Source organism: Berghia stephanieae, chromosome 10 (assembly GCF_034508935.2).
Source record: "Berghia stephanieae isolate SIO BIC M18660-M18661 chromosome 10, UCSD_Bste_1.3, whole genome shotgun sequence".
Taxonomy (NCBI): Eukaryota; Metazoa; Mollusca; class Gastropoda; order Nudibranchia; family Aeolidiidae; genus Berghia; species Berghia stephanieae.
Window position 1 is genome coordinate 31,555,708 of NC_088369.1, and position 21,287 is coordinate 31,576,994.

Below are 21,287 nucleotides of genomic sequence, written 5' to 3' on the forward strand. Positions count from 1 at the left end.
ATGTAGGTTTCATTTCTGAGTCAGTTTCAACAATTGACTTTAAAGGGAGTTCGAGAAGGGGAAGGATGATCTTACTATTTATTCTATTTTTTAGAAAAATATATTAAATTAAGTTGCATATAATATGTTGCTAACTCAATACTTCATCGACGGAAGCTTTAAAAAGAGGAGACACAATACATCTTTATGTTCACACCATAGTCACTTACATAGATATGATGGTCCATATAACGAACAAACAGGTTCCTGAGGATTCCAGACTCATTGAGGTCACCCAGTCCTATCATGTCCTCAATTCCTTCAATTGAAGACTGGTGCATGTGTCGCATCTGTCGCGACCCGTCCAGCCAATGTTCCTGTCCATCGTCGTCCAGAAGCTTGATTCGACCTGAATCAGATGTGACCACTTTGGCCCCGATGGCCACGGTGAACTCTCCTGGTTTTTCTGGGTCCAGCCACACATAGTCTCCCTTTTTGGAAAAATGTAAACGTTACAGCATTAAAAACCATAGTTATCACTCGTTTTTTAAAACCGTTACTGATTTCAGTGCTTGTGACTGGAAAACACATGAAAGCAAATGGATTTTATTCACAACAGTGCCTTCAGTGGCGGTAGATAAGAGGTGTTGCTTGTCCAGATCATGATATTTACATAATTTCTACACAATCTCCAAATGTAATAGAGGCCTTATTTGGCAGTCATCCCAGTGCTTGTTTAAACCCCGTTAGAGACCAGTTTTGTCTTTTTATAAAATAAAACAAAATAAAGGAAACAATCAAAAGCCTGATGCATACATACAAAAGTGGTTCGTCAACCAAGAATACGTGTATTCCTAACAAGTGTAACAGGAAAATATTGGGTATCCCTCGTTTTTCATAACAGTCATGATCTTTTGTCAGAATTATCAAATCGAAAAGAGGTGTTCTGATTGGAATACTTTAGAACCAATGAATATAGGTACATTTTAAAGTCAAGCATTCAAAATGCAATATGAAATGAATATGGAAATATACTTTCCTCATAACGTTGTTTCTTTATTTAACGTAAACACTATTCAGCCATGTCAGTGCATAGGATAATTGTGACCCAACGTCTCAATCCCGCAATTTTTATGTCGGGATGAACCAGTTGTCGAAAGGTGAGATTAAAGCAAAAATGATCACAAATATGAAATTCTTAAAAAAAAAAAAATTAACACACGCCTCATATTTCTAGCGATAAATTCATTTTAGCACCCAAATCATCCCGACATACTAAGTCTAAGAGTCATAATAAGTGTCTTATAGAGGTTATAAGGCAAAATATTGTCCCCTACTTATCATCAGAGGCTCGACTTGTATTTACCTTTTTTTTGTAAACAACTAATGAATTATTTATTTGTGGGTATTTTTTCCGTCTTAAATCACGTAGTAAGCTTCGAACGGTATAAAGTTAAAAAAAAAAAAAAGATACAAAAGAAATGAGAAATGCAAACAAATCCCTTCACTTGCCTAAATCGACAAAATCAACACACACCGATCACCGATAATTTATAATTTTAGTTGTGACAGGCTTTCGACGTTGCAGAATGACAAATTGATCATACAGGACAGACAATGAACACAATAAAGGCAGCCTCTGTTTTGATTTAGGCTCTGTGCTGTTGGGTTGGGACATAGGCACATAAAAAAAAGAATAAAAAACTGAGCTTTTATATAGAGCAATATCCACTGAACTAAACGTGCTCAAAGCTCTTTACAAGGGGTCCCAGAAACACTCAACAGTAGGACGGGACATGATGCGATATTACAATTTTTCGGACAGAGACAACGTTGTTAACGGTTAGGTACTCATTTTACATCTGAATACGGTGAGAGTAAAGAAAATTTTCCACGAACTCAACTATGAGCAGAGCGAGGCTCGAACCCAGGACCTTCCGATCCGAAATCGACCACATAGCCTCACAATAAAAATAGTCATAAAATGGAGTTGGTCGTTGAAACTCACAAAGCCAGAGCTTACCCCGGTTAAGGGGTGTTAAACTAACAACACAAGGACCATTTTCACATCAAAACTTCATTGGATCCGATGAGGATTAATACCAATTGCTTTGTGGAGAAAATAGCACGTAATAAATTCAGAGTGGTTGAAACTTGGGACATTGACATTGTTTTACTTCATTTTGCAACCGAGTCTTGGACCTGGATTGAACAAGCGATTTGACACTTGTATGCAGTGATGAGTATAGACCAGCAATATAACCATCAGATGCTGCAGCAGGTCAAAATTTGTTTTTAAGGTGTTTCACGGCGCTTGCGACACTTTTAGGTTATTTCAACGCCAGTAAGATGGAAGATGGGATGGCAAAAAAATTCTAGATTTACATGTAAAAGCACTCGAGAAAAAGAACACTGGTTCAGTTAAACAGGAAACAGAAGCCGATTCCAAGAGCAAACTATCAATATGCTTTGAGATCGCCTAAAAGTCCCACCCAGATACAAGCGCAAATTCCAACACAGAGGAATACACTCAAACACTTAAAAGTTTCTGTTTTGTTTTTTCAAAACAAATCTTGTTCGGTCCAAAGCAGAACGGATAAATTAAATGGTTTACAAGGAAAAAATCCCAACCCTCCCAAAATAAATATTATACATTAGAATGTTTCCCTCTCAGACATGGACTTCAGCCAATGTCAGGGCAAAACCAAGTAATCTCATTCCAAGACAAAGACAGAACGCAACATGAAAAAGGAAAACCGATAAAAGAGGGGGAAAGACACAAGATCAAGAGCGACCTCTTCGTCCACCATAGAAGGTCAAAAGATCCCACCCCAGCAGACCGAAAAGCTTAGCAACTTTGCTATGAAAACATATTCATATCACTCCACCGGAATGTTCGGCACACGTTTCATTCCTCAGAACAAGATAGGGGTTTCGTTTCATAAATGTTTTTTTAAAAGCAGATATGGAAAGAGTGACAAAAGCAGTTAAAGTTAAATACAAATATAAAATAATATTGTCAAATTCCAATTGATAAAAATAAAGAAAAAATAGAAATTAAAAATGCGCTATTAAGATTACCCTTTATCTTTTCAATGCGGTCACAATTCATAAAAAGCCATTTCAAGAAGTTTCATTTTCGCATTAAGAAATTCTTGGAATAGCAAAAGTCTGATAAAATGTGAATGTTTACATCCTAAACTCTTAAATTTTTTATTTATAAAATTGGCTTCATCACTACATCACTCGTGATGCTCAAGCTCTTGAGCTTAGAGACGTATTGCAGTTTTTATTGCTTCACAGTGATCAGAATTTTGTAAACATTATATCGGAGAAAGTGGGGTGGGAAAAAGAAGATTATTTTCTGCTAACAACAAACAGGAACAGTGGCTAAAATAGACCACATACATGCCAAAAATAATTCTTGGAAATTACTGATTGACGGGTTGTTAACAGGCGGTAACGGTTGATAAACACAACAACCTGTTCAAAGTCAGATCGCAAGTTAAGTAAAAAAAAAAAAAAAAAAAGGGATGCATTCGTTGTGTCTGGACACACAGGTTCTTGAACTACAAATATTTTTACTCTTTACACATTACACACCAATTATCTCGTCTCGTATTATTATAAATTTCTGAACCAAGAAATGAGAAAGACAGATAAAATCTTAAATAGATATTTAATTGGCAGCGTCAAAACAAATCCAATTCAATGTATCAGGCTATATAACATGTAAGGTTGAAGAGGAGGAAGGGGGTGGGAGGTCTGACAAATGAATGCTTAAAAACGATAAAAATAATTTTCGATCACATTCAAATATCAATAGTATTTGATAACACTACAAAAAGTAAATAAATAAAATAAGTTGTTTGTTTTTGGGTTATTTAAAACATTTTTTTCGTTTATTTGTTCTTTTAAAAGTAAAAGTTGTGTATGAGAAAGAGTCATACAAATTGAAAGAACATTCTTGGGGGAAAAAGTTAAAACATTAAACATTTTTGGCCACGGGGAGGATTGAACCTCATATCTTTGGCTTTCATTACTGACGCTCTGCCCCTGGCATCCTATTACAGAGAAAATTTAATACACTCTATAACGATAATGTGCGCAATAATTTTATTTTACCGATGACCTTGCCCACACATTACAAACGACATTCGAGAAAACGATTAATAGATTTATATATATGAAATAGATAAATCAATTTTTGAGCATTCATTTCTTTTGAGAGAGAGAGAGAGAGAGAGAGAGAGAGAGAGAGAGAGAGAGAGAGAGAGAGAGAGAGAGAGAGAGAGAGAGAGAGAGAGAGAGAGAGAGAGAGAGAGAGAGAGAGAGAGAGAGAGAGAGAGAGAATTGTTTTAAACTGCTCTTTCAAATACAATGAGGATTTTAATAGATCCAACATTAAATACGTATTGTCTTGTCGAGAAGTTTTCAAATCAATGCTATTATCATGGGTTTTTTTCCCTTTCAAAGAACCTGTTGTGTTTTGTTTTTTTTGTTTTTTTTTTTTTTGGGGGGGGGGGGTGTTTTGTTTTGTTTTTTTTTGTTGGGTTTTTGTTTTGTTTTTTTTTTTTTTTTTTTTTTTTGGGGGGGGGGGGGGGGTTCAACTTGAAATAAAAAATAATAGAAGGTAGCATGGTCAAGTAAACAAAAAATATCAAATCTTTTTAATCGTATTGATTAGTTAATTTTTATTATCTGTTTGTTTTTTAAGTCTTTAAGAATAAAATCTTATATTCCGCTCACTTAATACGATTCCCGGCGCTGATATAAACATGAAAGAAAAGAAGGAAGAGAATGACGAATTTAGATTTACAGCCATTAACGTCCTTATGCATTGCTGGACACGCTGGCGTTAAAGAATTGAAGATGAATTGATGTCATTGGAATTCCTGATAACAGAAATCATCACATCGGCTCAATTCAGAGAATATAATACTTAGACTATAATATCGTAAAATTACGGTTCTCTGATTGTGACTGTTGTGCAAAATAGCTCAACTTCGTGTACAGAACGGTATGACGACTCTCTCTCTCTCTCTCTCACTCTCTCTCTCTCTCTCTCTCTCTCTCTCTCTCTCTCTCTCTCTCTCTCTCTCTCACTCACACACACACACTATCTACAAACACACAGACACACACACACACACACACACATAATCCTGTCATTATTTCACTCTCTACATCTATTTATCTCCTTCCCTCCCTCCTCTTGATCAATCACCACTAGCTAATAAATTGTTTGAGGTTTCGTCCTTGACCGCTCTTTTTCGCTCGCGAGCATCAGACAAGAAACCCTGACATTTATTTCACAGCCGAAATGACAAATACATTCTCCCTTATCTCACTATGGCTTTCAGCTTTGACTTTGATCTTTTTAATCAACCACAAGTTACGTTACACGCAGCTCGTCACTGCTTGGTTGTTTTGTTTTGCTTTATTCCAGAATAAAGAATCTGCGATAATATCAATAAAAAGTTATATGTACTGATGTTAAACGGCTTTTCCCCCCATCTCTCTCTCTCTCTCTCTCTCTCTCTCTCTCTCTCTCTCTCTCTCTCTCTCTCTCTCTCTCTCTCTCTCTCTCTCTCTATCTATCTATATATATATATATATATATAATATATATATATATATATATATATATATATATATATATATATATATAAGATATGAAGTGAGTAGAAAAGTGCCAGAAGACAATAGAGAATAAAAATTTTCCGCGGCGGTGGTGGGGTTTGAACCTGCGACCTTATTGGTACGACAACTCCGCCTGGCAGGTGAGAGCGTGGCTCTACCGTGTGAGCTATCCACGAACACAAAAATATTCGTTTCAAACCCAAGTCATTTCTAGATCCCTCTCTCACCCACTTCTGGACCGCCGATTCGTTCGCCCACCACCATCGCGAAGTATTTTGACCAGCAGTTAAGCTTAATAGCCAATATTCTCAACACAAACATATAACATAGAAACGATTGAGACATTGAGTATGCTCCGGTGTATGGGGTGAATTTTTAATTCAGAAAAGTGAGTGGAGCAGGCACTTATGTTGGTAACAACAAGATATGAAGTGAGTAGAAAAGTGCCAGAAGACAATAGAGAATAAAAATTTTTTCCGCGGCGGTGGTGGGGTTTGAACCTGCGACCTTATTGGTACGACAACTCCGCCTGGCAGGTGAGAGCGTGGCTCTACCGTGTGAGCTATCCACGAACACAAAAATATTCGTTTCAAACCCAAGTCATTTCTAGATCCCTCTCTCACCCACTTCTGGGACCGCCGATTCGTTCGCCCACCACCATCGCGAAGTATTTTGACCAGCAGTTAAGCTTAATAGCCAATATTCTCAACACAAACATATAACATAGAAACGATTGAGACATTGAGTATGCTCCGGTGTATGGGGTGAATTTTTAATTCAGAAAAGTGAGTGGAGCAGGCACTTATGTTGGTAACAACAAGATATGAAGTGAGTAGAAAAGTGCCAGAAGACAATAGAGAATAAAAATTTTCCGCGGCGGTGGTGGGGTTTGAACCTGCGACCTTATTGGTACGACAACTCCGCCTGGCAGGTGAGAGCGTGGCTCTACCGTGTGAGCTATCCACGAACACAAAAATATTCGTTTCAAACCCAAGTCATTTCTAGATCCCTCTCTCACCCACTTCTGGGCCCGCCGATTCGTTCGCCCACCACCATCGCGAAGTATTTTGACCAGCAGTTAAGCTTAATAGCCAATATTCTCAACACAAACATATAACATAGAAACGATTGAGACATTGAGTATGCTCCGGTGTATGGGGTGAATTTTTAATTCAGAAAAGTGAGTGGAGCAGGCACTTATGTTGGTAACAACAAGATATGAAGTGAGTAGAAAAGTGCCAGAAGACAATAGAGAATAAAAAATTTTTTTCCGCGGCGGTGGTGGGGTTTGAACCTGCGACCTTATTGGTACGACAACTCCGCCTGGCAGGTGAGAGCGTGGCTCTACCGTGTGAGCTATCCACGAACACAAAAATATTCGTTTCAAACCCAAGTCATTTCTAGATCCCTCTCTCACCCACTTCTGGGACCGCCGATTCGTTCGCCCACCACCATCGCGAAGTATTTTGACCAGCAGTTAAGCTTAATAGCCAATATTCTCAACACAAACATATAACATAGAAACGATTGAGACATTGAGTATGCTCCGGTGTATGGGGTGAATTTTTAATTCAGAAAAGTGAGTGGAGCAGGCACTTATGTTGGTAACAACAAGATATGAAGTGAGTAGAAAAGTGCCAGAAGACAATAGAGAATAAAAATTTTCCGCGGCGGTGGTGGGGTTTGAACCTGCGACCTTATTGGTACGACAACTCCGCCTGGCAGGTGAGAGCGTGGCTCTACCGTGTGAGCTATCCACGAACACAAAAATATTCGTTTCAAACCCAAGTCATTTCTAGATCCCTCTCTCACCCACTTCTGGGACCGCCGATTCGTTCGCGCCCACCACCATCGCGAAGTATTTTGACCAGCAGTTAAGCTTAATAGCCAATATTCTCAACACAAACATATAACATAGAAACGATTGAGACATTGAGTATGCTCCGGTGTATGGGGTGAATTTTTAATTCAGAAAAGTGAGTGGAGCAGGCACTTATGTTGGTAACAACAAGATATGAAGTGAGTAGAAAAGTGCCAGAAGACAATAGAGAATAAAAATTTTCCGCGGCGGTGGTGGGGTTTGAACCTGCGACCTTATTGGTACGACAACTCCGCCTGGCAGGTGAGAGCGTGGCTCTACCGTGTGAGCTATCCACGAACACAAAAATATTCGTTTCAAACCCAAGTCATTTCTAGATCCCTCTCTCACCCACTTCTGGGACCGCCGATTCGTTCGCCCACCACCATCGCGAAGTATTTTGACCAGCAGTTAAGCTTAATAGCCAATAGACTCAATGTCTCAATCGTTTCTATGTTATATGTTTGTGTTGAGAATATTGGCTATTAAGCTTAACTGCTGGTCAAAATACTTCGCGATGGTGGTGGGCGAACGAATCGGCGGTCCCAGAAGTGGGTGAGAGAGGGATCTAGAAATGACTTGGGTTTGAAACGAATATTTTTGTGTTCGTGGATAGCTCACACGGTAGAGCCACGCTCTCACCTGCCAGGCGGAGTTGTCGTACCAATAAGGTCGCAGGTTCAAACCCCACCACCGCCGCGGAAAATTTTTATTCTCTATTGTCTTCTGGCACTTTTCTACTCACTTCATATCTTGTTGTTACCAACATAAGTGCCTGCTCCACTCACTTTTCTGAATTAAAAATTCACCCCATACACCGGAGCATACTCAATGTCTCAATCGTTTCTATGTTATATGTTTGTGTTGAGAATATTGGCTATTAAGCTTAACTGCTGGTCAAAATACTTCGCGATGGTGGTGGGCGAACGAATCGGCGGTCCCAGAAGTGGGTGAGAGAGGGATCTAGAAATGACTTGGGTTTGAAACGAATATTTTTGTGTTCGTGGATAGCTCACACGGTAGAGCCACGCTCTCACCTGCCAGGCGGAGTTGTCGTACCAATAAGGTCGCAGGTTCAAACCCCACCACCGCCGCGGAAAATTTTTATTCTCTATTGTCTTCTGGCACTTTTCTACTCACTTCATATCTTGTTGTTACCAACATAAGTGCCTGCTCCACTCACTTTTCTGAATTAAAAATTCACCCCATACACCGGAGCATACTCTATGTCTCAATCGTTTCTATGTTATATGTTTGTGTTGAGAATATTGGCTATTAAGCTTAACTGCTGGTCAAAATACTTCGCGATGGTGGTGGGCGAACGAATCGGCGGTCCCAGAAGTGGGTGAGAGAGGGATCTAGAAATGACTTGGGTTTGAAACGAATATTTTTGTGTTCGTGGATAGCTCACACGGTAGAGCCACGCTCTCACCTGCCAGGCGGAGTTGTCGTACCAATAAGGTCGCAGGTTCAAACCCCACCACCGCCGCGGAAAATTTTTATTCTCTATTGTCTTCTGGCACTTTTCTACTCACTTCATATCTTGTTGTTACCAACATAAGTGCCTGCTCCACTCACTTTTCTGAATTAAAAATTCACCCCATACACCGGAGCATACTCTATGTCTCAATCGTTTCTATGTTATATGTTTGTGTTGAGAATATTGGCTATTAAGCTTAACTGCTGGTCAAAATACTTCGCGATGGTGGTGGGCGAACGAATCGGCGGTCCCAGAAGTGGGTGAGAGAGGGATCTAGAAATGACTTGGGTTTGAAACGAATATTTTTGTGTTCGTGGATAGCTCACACGGTAGAGCCACGCTCTCACCTGCCAGGCGGAGTTGTCGTACCAATAAGGTCGCAGGTTCAAACCCCACCACCGCCGCGGAAAATTTTTATTCTCTATTGTCTTCTGGCACTTTTCTACTCACTTCATATCTTGTTGTTACCAACATAAGTGCCTGCTCCACTCACTTTTCTGAATTAAAAATTCACCCCATACACCGGAGCATACTCAATGTCTCAATCGTTTCTATGTTATATGTTTGTGTTGAGAATATTGGCTATTAAGCTTAACTGCTGGTCAAAATACTTCGCGATGGTGGTGGGCGAACGAATCGGCGGTCCCAGAAGTGGGTGAGAGAGGGATCTAGAAATGACTTGGGTTTGAAACGAATATTTTTGTGTTCGTGGATAGCTCACACGGTAGAGCCACGCTCTCACCTGCCAGGCGGAGTTGTCGTACCAATAAGGTCGCAGGTTCAAACCCCACCACCGCCGCGGAAAATTTTTATTCTCTATTGTCTTCTGGCACTTTTCTACTCACTTCATATCTTGTTGTTACCAACATAAGTGCCTGCTCCACTCACTTTTCTGAATTATATATATATATACATACACATACACACACACACACATTAGCACACACACAAACCATTATTAATGGAAAAACTACGTAAGATATCTGTTTTCATCAGTTTTGCTGGGTTAAATAATACAAATAAGCAACTGACGATCTGGAATCAAAAGTTTAGTAGTAATGGCTTTTTAAAGTGTCGAAAAAGTATGGACAAAATGTTTCAAATCTCGTTTACCCATGTTAAAAAATAATCAATGTAATCAGAGAGAAAAAGAAAAAGAAGAAAGAAAAAGAAAATAGCGGGGCACTCTGCGCCTGTCTTCCAAATGCCAACTGGAGTGACATAAACAGCCCTATCTCAAACACATCGATACAATCTGACAAATTGGAAGGCTGGGAGCCGAAAATGCAGAAGGAATTGGAAGTCAAAGAAATATTTAGCGATAGTAAACGTCATTGCAAATTATTTTGTTTTGAATTAGATGCCTCATGTTAACGAAAAAAAAAAGAAGAAGAAAAACAACACGTAAATCAACCATCCAACCAACCAAACAAACATGGATTACATCGTATGATAAAAGTCAAGAGGAAAACATTATTGCTTGTAGTTATCGTCGATAGAAAATTGGGTAGATTCCATAGAATTGTATCTGCTATTTGTCTCAGAATGGTATTAAGTCGATATGAATCTAATGCATAAAATGTAATTTTAAGCTTTAGATTTGAAATTTAAGTTAAAATAAATGTAATGCCTTCATTGAGGAAAGCATGTGTTTTGTTCTTTTTTTTTCCAATAAAAACTGATTCTGATCATTCTCACTTTAAACTCACCTTATACCGTCTAGTTTATTCTGATATTCATAATGTCAGTATTAATGCGGTGGGTTATATTCAACGAAAACCGCGAGTAACAATTTTTATTACGATAATATTGCTTTTTGAAGTTAATATATTTTCCTCTTTAATACCACGTGTGGATAGTAACTGTCAATTGTTGGAGGTGTGACTCATGACCGCCACGATTAATCACTTCGATATTTCTTTATTTCATCGAACTCTACTGCTTGTACCATTGCGAAATAAGCATTATTGTAATTGGGCGACTACACACTTCAGGCTATTTCATAAAGTTAACCGCCCCCCCCCCCCCCCCCCCCCCCCCCCCCCCAAAAAAAAAGTTTTAAAAACTGCCAATAACTTGACCCACTCCTTGTCTACATTGAACGCAATAGGCTTCAACAGTCGTGACGTCACTTCGCTCGTTATGACGCATAGTAATTTAGTAACTGGTTCTATCGGAACAATGGCGGACGCCCTTATGAAATACTACTCCGACGGGCAGAAAAGTGTATCCAGAGGAGAAAAACATGATAAACTGATCATGTTTTCACTTGATAACATGACATGTAAAAAAGTTCTAGCCAGCATGAAGAATAAGAAGTACCGATTTTCAATCTGCTCGTTGCGTGACATCAGACTATTGAATCCAATTCACTTTTTGTCCTATCGTCTGGTAAATATTATTCACTCTCCGTGAACGTATCACCGATGCTCTTACATTTCTCCTCTTTCTCTCTTCCCCGGATTGTATTATCTATCATTCTATCTCTCACTCTCCCTTTTCTTCTCTCTATCTTCCTTCCTTGATTCCTCTTCCTCTCAAAACTGATTGGTTGAGACAAACGCTGACTAAAATCAAAAGACCAAGTTAGTAACCTACCCATTCCATCTCTAAAAACATAACATTTTTCAATTATGCCTACGGAATCGACAACTCTTATAATAAGAGTTTTTATCAGACGGGGCCCTTATGCATCCCTAAAGGCTCCTTGTAGATTCAGACTACACCCTACAAACGTCTGCCACGTTGTCCTGAACACCTCGTTATCAGCCAACGTCTCTAACTTGCTGCCTGGCGTGAGCATTGGTTTTGGGCTGCCCCGTCGACCACCGAGCGAGGGCTATACTGGAAAGGACGCCTACACATACCTCTAATCACCCAGGACAAAGATAAGAACCTCAACAACACCAAGGCCATTCTATTCAGAGCGGTAATGATGACAAAACCCTTAATTATTTTTATCGACATAATTGATCTTATATTTTAATATTATATTTTAATTTCATAAAATCTCACGTTAGTCATTGAGAGTTCTCCTTTTTTTGGAGTGGAATCAGAATTTAAACTGAGTGCTACTGATCTGATTTAGCGACAAGCATTACAAAAACAAACACAGAACTATTGAATCAGAGGTGTGTCAAACTGAATCTTTGTGGGACAACAGACTGGCGACTACAGACTGTCCATTTTTAATAAATTCTAAATCGTCGTCGTCATCATTATCACCATCACCACCACAAAAACAACAGCAGCAAGAACAACAATAACAACCACATCCTCATCATCAATATCATCGAGTTTAGGCCCATGGAGCCGGAGTTGATCCCGGTTTCTGTAGAGTAAAACGGACAATAGCACTTGCTTGCTACCCTCTGGGTAGGACGCTGATCTATTGCAAAGTACTTTGCGCCAGAGCTAACAGACTCAGGCACCCAATCACTACTGGGTGGACAGGAGGGTCAGAAGAAATACAACCTCGACTGCACCCGGGATCGATCTCGGACCCTTGGATTGTGAAGCGAGTGCTCTTCCAACTGAGCTATCGGGACCCCCGTCAATATCATAGAGTTTCATTATTATAAATCAAAACCGTTAAATACAATGTTGTCATTTATTTTTTAAATGCTGTTATAAAAACACGGTTATCTATTCTTCGAAAAGAAAATCGATCCATACTTTGATCAAAGCAGCCATAATTTATCCTAAGGAATTAGCTAAGGCAAGACATGCGTGATCCCCGTTTTACATTTCATGACAAGGTCAGCATCAACCCCGTCGATTGGATTACCCTATTCATCAATGGGGTGTTGGGGTGAGTCATTGCCTCTGCCACTAGCACTTGGCCATTTTTTCTCATTCCTTATGGGGTTGACTTCGATGAGTTTGTGTTTAGCGATTGAATAGCATGCAGTGTGGCAAATACAAGAGATAGACAGATAGATAGATAGATAGACAGATAGATAGATAGATAGATAGATAGATAGATAGATAGATAGATAGATAGATAGATAGATAGATAGATAGATAGATAGATAGAAAGATAGAGATATAGATAGATGGATAGACAGACAGAAACATAAATAGATAGATAGATAAGCAGGTAGGTAGGTAGTTAGGTAAAATATGGATGGATGGGTGGATGGACTGTTGGATGAATTGATAATTTGATAAGCACTGAATGAATGCAAGAGAGGAAGGAGTGGTGGAAAAGGGAGGAAAGATGGGACAGGTGGTCGTGAGCCAAAAAAAAATCAATTTTAAGACAATCAACAGACCAACCTACCTTTATCAAGACTGACGTTCTTCCGTATTTATGGACAGAATCGACCCAGGAGGATATTCGAATCATTCCTAAAAGTCGATTTACTTCGTTCTCAGCGTGCTGCTATATTTACAAGTTCCACATATAAAGAGTTTTGGTAACTGCCAATTATTAAATCGACGAGAGGTTAATTTATCGTGTCGTATGGAGAAAATAACCTTAAGTCACGACCTCATCAAATATTATTATAACATAGGTAATTTGCTTAACGAATCACTAAGATCTGAAAAGGTGTGTATGAAACGTTTCATAACAGCTTTTCAGATCGTTATGTTACATAGGTGCCTGCTCCCTAATTTCTCAATTTGATATTAACAAATCATTAAAATTCATCTCATGCCCATTACGAATATTATAAATGTATGATCTATCGTGTAAAACAAAAAGAAAATTTAGAATTATTTGGAAAAAAGAGAAGTACGTAAGGATTTCAAATGGAAGTTCATGACTTCTAGCGAGTAATTGTTGTTCGAAAAAAATGTAGGTATATATCTTTTAACTGGGGCGTGGTTCACAATTCTCCCTTAGACGGTGGGTTTTCTTGTGTGGTTTGTTTGGGTTTTTTTGTTTGGATTTTTTTTTTTTTTTTTGGTGCTTTTTTGTTGTTTTTGTTTTTGTTTTTTTTTGGCAGGGTGTCCATAATATGTCAATTGGAAAAGACATTTAAAAAAAAAAAAGAGAGAGAGAGAGAGAGAGAGAGAGAGAGAGAGAGAGAGAGAGAGAGAAGAGAGAGAAAAGAAAAAATTCTAGAATAAGGAAAAAGAATAAGGAGGAAGAAGAAGAAGAAGAAGAAGAAGAAGAAGAAGAAGAAGAAGAAGAAGAAGAAGAAGAAGAAGAAGAAGAAGAAGAAGAAGAAGAAGAAGAAGAAGAAGATCTTCTAGGAGGAGGAGGAGGAGGAGGAGTGTTCAACATCAATAAGATAACGAATGATGTTCTTCAACAACATAACATGTAGTATCTCTCGGGGCCCTTGAAATACATAAAAAGAATCGACAGTGTCTTAAACCTCAGACATAAAATCAAAGGCGTAGTTCATGAACCCACCTCGCGTGGCTTCCGGAAATGTGCGAATTCAAAAGGCATTGCATCGATCTGAGGTAGCACGCATGATCTAATTATTGGGGTCTTGAGACAAGGGTGATGATTAATTGCACGCTTTAAACAACTATAAAATACAGTATGAATGACAGGCAACTGGAAAAACAAGATTTAAAATATTATGTCACTCATTTTAGTTTGTAATAATTTCAACAACCTATCAGTGAATAAGTTGGGGGTGGGGGTGGGGGGGGGGGGGGGGGGGGGAGGAGGCAAACATATTTGTACACTCACATTTTGAATGTTTAACCTTTGTCAATACTGATATTATAATACGCGTATTATGAGAAAGAATAAGACCATCTTTGTTGACCCATGCCTCTCTCTTCACGGCTCTTTCCCAACTTTCTATTCATGTGCCGTTTTATGTTTTTATTTTTCGTTTGATCGGTCAGTCAACCAGTCGTAACTTTATTGATTAAGGAATATCTTCCCTTTATATTATTATTTTTTATGGTTCTGAAACGGGTTGGGAAATGCATCTCTCTGGGGCGATAGGTGATCTTCAAGTTAAACAAATAATAATATAAAATGAAAAACAATGCGATGTATAAAGAGATCTGTAAAATTCGGCCAAAAGTTCGTAGGAGTAACATGGCTATCCGTATGTCACAACGGTGACGTTTACCAGAGATCCCAAGAGATTGAGTATTCATATTTAATGAAGACGTCCCGCTGCACAGAGGTAGGAGGTCTTATTAAAGTAAGGAAGGCGGATGGGTGTATTGAATTATTGTAGGCTGCAAAGGTAGGACGATCATGTGTAGCCAGGTAATGTCAACGCTTCTACTTGAGTGGGCAGCTTGGGTTACACATGTAAATAATATACTGTATTACAAAAGGGGGGAAAATTAATTTAAGCAAACTGGAATTTTCATTCCCATGTAACGCTGTTTGCCTATCCATTCTCTGTCCCTACTTTACAGAATTGGCCTCGAAAATTAAAAAAATAATGTATGGCTTTGGAATTTAAGGCGATGTAAGGGTTGGTCTTTCAGTTATATTTAGAAGCGTGTCTTCTGCTACAATGATTACTTGTGAGTCTGAGAGTTATACAATTAATTAAAAACTTATTAACATTATATTCGTTTACGAAGAGACAAGAAAAATATATAACATCAAAGCAAACTACCGTATATAATATTATTTAAAACGAGCGAATAATGACATTGCGTTGTAATGTAATTCTTAAATTCCTTTTCGTGTTTTAATATTAAATCATTGTTTGATTTTTACTTGATCGCTTATCAAATCGGCATCGTGTCATAATGATAGATTTTCATCTAATCAATGTAAGAAAAAAAAAGTATAAAAAGAGAACTAAGCGGCTTCAGTCAAAGGTAGAAACAAACCCATTGTGTACGTGTTCGATTAAAACAGATATTTTATTAAAAAAAAAAAATTTCCTGTCCTATTTTTAAACAATTTTGTTAATCTAATATTAAAAATCATTTATTGCGAAAAAAAAGGTGATTTTATAAATGATTGGGTTTTCATTTCCGCGATAAGAATTATTATATCATCTCAATCAAGTTAAATATTAATAGGTTAATACATTCAAAATGTTGATAGCAAACAGAAATACTGCTTTAAATTGTTTAACAATATCATCATTGAATTGATGATTTAATTGCATTACAATATTGATGAAGAAGTAACTTTAAATGTAATACACATGATCATAACTTGTGAAAATGTACACACTTTAAAATCTCAACTGCCGTCTGCTTAGGGTATGAAAAACTATTGAGATCGAATTGATATCTTATTGGGTTTCCCTTCCATGATCATGAGTTCCAGTAGCTTAAATATTATATTACATATAAATCCGGTATCAAACCACTGGTAATATCATATCACGGTCATGACATGAAAATACAATTTGCAGTTATGACTTCAGCAATACTATGAAAAAAGAACCTGAAGATAATAATCAGCACATAATACATTCCACGAATTAATTTATACGCAGAATAGCTTGTGAACCTGGTAATCTAAATCAGGTTGTTTCAGTGAAATTCTATCACGAAATCACCATTTTAAAGTGTACAGAGCAACCACAGAGAATAATCACATAATATGTGCTCATACGACTTGAGAGTACTATATAATAGACATGAGAGAATTAAATAATAAAATTCCACTCAGTCGCACACAAATTATAGAAGGATTAAAATTCCACCCATATCCAAAATAAGTGTTGGCAATGTGAGATGAGATGTTCGGATCCTCACTAATCTAGACTCTCACCTAGCTGCCTCTCCCTACAACTCTTGAAAATATAATGAGACATTCATTGATCTCTTCCTACCGTCCCCAGTCTATAGGTACTGCCGTTGTCTCGTCTTCGTGCCTCTATATAATAATAGCATAGTGCCAATTACAACTAACATATCTTTAAAAGAAAAAAAAAAACACTTGAGAGCCATTAAAATGAAAAAATAATCTATTGCACTCACTTTGGATAGAATAACCATGATGGCGACAAGGGAGTAAAGCTGTCGCTTTCCTGGTTAAATATCCCTAAATCCAATTACTCCGTGTGGTCGCCTGAAATGAACGAAAAATGACAATGGTGGTAATAATAATAATAATAATAATAATAATAATAATAATAATAATAATAATAATAATAATAACAATAATAATAATAATAATAATAATAATAATAATAATAACAATAATAATAACAATAATTATGATAATAATAATAATAATAATAATAATAATAATAATAATAATAATAATAATAATAATAATAATAATAATAATAATAATAATAATAATAATGATGATAACAACAACAACAATAATAATAATAATGACAATAAACCGTTTTTAAATATAATGTAGACGACGTGCACTTATTTGCATCTTTTTTTCACTTTTACACATAGAATCACATCATCAGAGTATTAAGATGCATTTTAATATATAAATGCAGCGAAATATAACTTGCAGACGGCCACAATACAAGAAATGGAGATGAAACCAGTTTATTCACGAAAAAGAGAAGGGTCGATAATCGAATGAAAAGCCGATACATTAAAAATGTCCTTCAAAACTGGTCAATCCATGTTCACTGACTAGTACAAGACGAGCCACTGATAATTTAAAGTACTGTACCTCTTTCGAGGAGAAAGAGGATATCCCTGTTCTTAAAGCCCAATCTAAAAAGAATTAATTTGCCAACAAATTTAGATCAGGTGAAGCTCAGCTTCCTGATGTCTGCCACCACGACCCCCTTCCTTTTATTTTTACCAGAACACTTTAAGGGTTTGCTTGTGGAATATAACAACACACTAAGGTCAATGTCCGGAGGGGAATTCTAATATTCAGATGCAACCACCCATGCATAAAGCAGTACTTGGATACTAGTTTTAACGCAATACGCGTTGCTACATCTTCTGAGCAATTTGAGAGCCGACTGCAGTCAAACTTGGCACACATCGTGTAAAAAATGTATCTATAATTAAAGAAAAAAAAAGGAGGCGAGAAGTCCATGACTGGACAGAAAGCAACATCAATAAATAAATAAATAAAATGTCTGTGTTTAGCCTATCTCCCCCCCCCCCTCTCTCTCTCTCTCTCTCTCTCTCTCTCTCTCTCTCTCTCTCTCTCTCTCTCTCTCTCTCTCTCTCTCTCTCTCTCTCTCATTCCAAGGTAAGGTGGACAATAAAACAAGGGGAACGCAGGTTTATAGGAGAAAGACTATGAACAAGAGTTGACCGTTCGGCACTCATGAGCAGATTGAGCGACCCCACCCGTAGAGCGGCTCTAAACTTTCATCAACAATCCCTATTGAAAAATTGGTCACTGGTAGAAATGGATGCTCTCAGTTATGTGCAAAAAGCTTGATGAAGTTAACTTTGAGTATAAGTTAACTGATTGTTTGGCACATTGAGAGGAACAGAAGAAATATTTTTTAAAAATATGTATTGAGACAATACACCACCCACTATTCGCCATCCCTTTATTCATCTTCAGGAGAAATTTTCATTTATTTAAAATCCCAAGAAAAGATAGAGATAACTCAGCCGGCAACCGCAGTCCTAGTGTAACGCCGCAAAGTTAACGATAAGTTATCGGCTAAGACGAGAGATAGACAGCGGGATTCGATCCCGACTCTTCCGAAAGCACAATAGCAATCTCTCCAACTATATCCAATATAAGAAGGAAACTGACTGTTGTCCAATTCAATTAAGGGAGCGATGGTGGTTGAATAATCATTAAATAAAAGAGGCCTGATGTCTAATTAATATAGAAAAATGGGGTCAAACTAACTTTTAGGCATTGCATTTTATAATGCGGGATAGCCCAGTTGTCCTTAAAATCGACAATTTAGCTTATATATTTATTTCTCCTCGAAATTGCAAAACTTAAGAGTACACAGAATAAAATTAAAGCACACAGATTTGACGATATAGTAAGTATAATGTCAAAAATGGAAACCTATCAGGGGCTTGTCATGGGTAAAGCATATGATATATTCATTTTAACTGGTTGTATATAATAAGAAGAAATCATTGAACTTGATAAATATTTTTAAAAACCATAAACTTGTGTGTTCTGATAAAGCCGGTTCTTTTCAAAGTGACCAGCGTGTCCAAGTGCCAGTATTATGACTTGTACGTGTCTCGTGTGTAGTAATGTGTCAGGAAAGGACTTGTTGACCAGCACACGGATTAGAGGGGCTTAGACAGGAAGAGGTCAACAAGAATATAAGAATGGAAAGGAGCTAAGCGATACCGAAGGAAATGTCACAACCAGAAACCAGTATACCAATAAAAGTACGCTCAAATGCTTCTGGTAAAAGGTTCGGGGAGAAAGGTAAGATATAGAATAGATAATCTTGTTCGGCGTCCAAAATGTTGATTAGTTGAATTATGACACTTGAGAAAAGGGAATGTGGTTCCACGAGGTGTAAGAAGGAAAGATCACTGGAAAGTTATGTAACATGACAGACTATCCCATCGTTCTGCTGTGAACATCCTAATGAAAAAGAAGTTCAAGTGTGGCTAAGAATAATAATAATAATAATAATAATAATAATAATAATAATAATAATAATAATAATAATAATAATAATAATAATAATAATAATAATAATAATAATAATAATAATTTCTTTGGCAATGATGTCAAAAATGATGACATAAATCTACATCTATAAACCCAAATCGCTTCTCATTAGTTGATACACTGGCTGCTATTTTGCATGGGCATTTAAAGGTAGAAATATCAATTTTACGGTAGGGGGTGGGGTGGGCTTGTATTATTATTTTTAATCGGCAAAATCGGAAATGCAAGTAGTAAGAAATATCTGATATCTTAGATAATAAAGATAATAATAATATACCACTCTGGTTTACGCAAGGCAGTATTATGCTCACTATCCCCTTACGAAACGCATAACTCATTGAGAGCAAAATTAATATAAAAAGGCAAACTATTGGTATTAATGAATAAACATAAAACTTTTTCCTGGTCCACACACACACACACACACACACCCTCTCTCTCTCTCTCTCTCTCTCTCTCTCTCTCTCTCTCTCTCTCTCATTGTCATCATCGTTCATCCTAGAGAATGTAAGTATCGTGGATTGGATAATATATACAGATATGTTAAGGTACGATGAAGGTGATACATATCTGTCGTAGCTATGCTTACTTGCACGCCGTGTAGTGTGCTGAATATCAGTTAATGCAAAGATATCAACTCCATTAATCTCGTCCCATCTAGTCCACTCCCTCCCTAATTCTTTTGGTTATACTTGCTATTATTCTTGAAATTTTCAATTCAGGTCTGTACAATTAACTCAACCTTTATTTCCGTCCATTGAGCAGTGATTGACAATCATTTACATTTTATTTAGTTATTTATCATCTGATGCGAGAAACATTATAAAAGCCAACTGACGCATGCGATGATTTAAACAAAAAGAGAAACTAAGAGTCCCAGTCAGAGAAAGCCAAGAAGCACCGCTGACGGCCAAGCAATAAACGTCGGATGTAAACACTGAACCTTGGATGACTATAGGTAGGTTGCACTGCACACGAGTAATGATGAACTTGTGTCAGAATTATATATCCACGAAAAATCAAATGCTATAGTTCGGAAAACTATAACGAACCTTCCATCGTAACTCAAGTTTTGCATAAAATTGTAAATACAGTAACTAAATCACGCAATTATACTTACTCACATGTAACCACTAGCATTTTTTTTTAATTCATGACATCAGTAGTTCATTATTTCAGGGACAATAAATAAAAGAGAAAAATTGGATGCGCCTGGTTTCTTTTTTCCTCTGAATAAAGTTTCAATGTGCTCTACAGTAAAAGGAGAATCAAAGAAACTATCAGTTAGTCTTTCATCAATCACCAAACGTTGAGTTTGCATTACAATAATACAGAGCGACGTGATAACAGCAAAATGATAGCTAAAGTTGATATTAAATAAAAGAACGATCCCATACAAGCTGTGAGTTCCTGATGTAATACTATGACCTCAACTGCAACCTGCCCTTAACTTAACACTCTCATATATATAAAGACAATAACGAATGACAGAAGGATTATTTTAAGAAAAACGAGGATATATTCTTATCGAATGGCATTGATAGGTCAATCTTAATAAGTCTTATATCACCACTTTCGAATGAATGTCTAGGTACTGACTCATGGACCGGTTATATATAGTTATGTATTTCGATGTATTATCAGAAAAACATCCTTTTTATTAAAGCACATTTACACTATAATCACAATTTTAAAGAAATGAGTGAATCGAACAAAAATATATTTCAAAATGTTACTTATAATTAATCATTATCATCATTATTATCACTCAATCCTACAACCCGAGACTGTTGGTATTCACACCTTCACCATTCAAGCTGCATCAT

The 21,287-nt window shown here is 37.2% G+C and overlaps 1 protein-coding gene across 2 annotated transcripts in view; it reads right to left on the reverse strand.

The window, feature by feature from the left end:
• LOC144980972 (myosin-VIIa-like) overlaps positions 1-21,287 on the reverse strand; it is an 88,620-nt gene that overhangs the window by 48,653 nt on the left and 18,680 nt on the right. For both annotated transcript variants that reach the window (XM_078928999.1, XM_078928998.1), the window contains exons 2-3: positions 16,839-16,929; positions 210-470 (exon numbers count right to left, since the gene is read on the reverse strand). In XM_078928999.1, coding sequence (XP_078785125.1) covers positions 210-470; positions 16,839-16,856 — 279 coding nt within the window. In that variant the 5' untranslated portion in view covers positions 16,857-16,929. The remainder of the gene's footprint in view (positions 1-209; positions 471-16,838; positions 16,930-21,287) is intronic.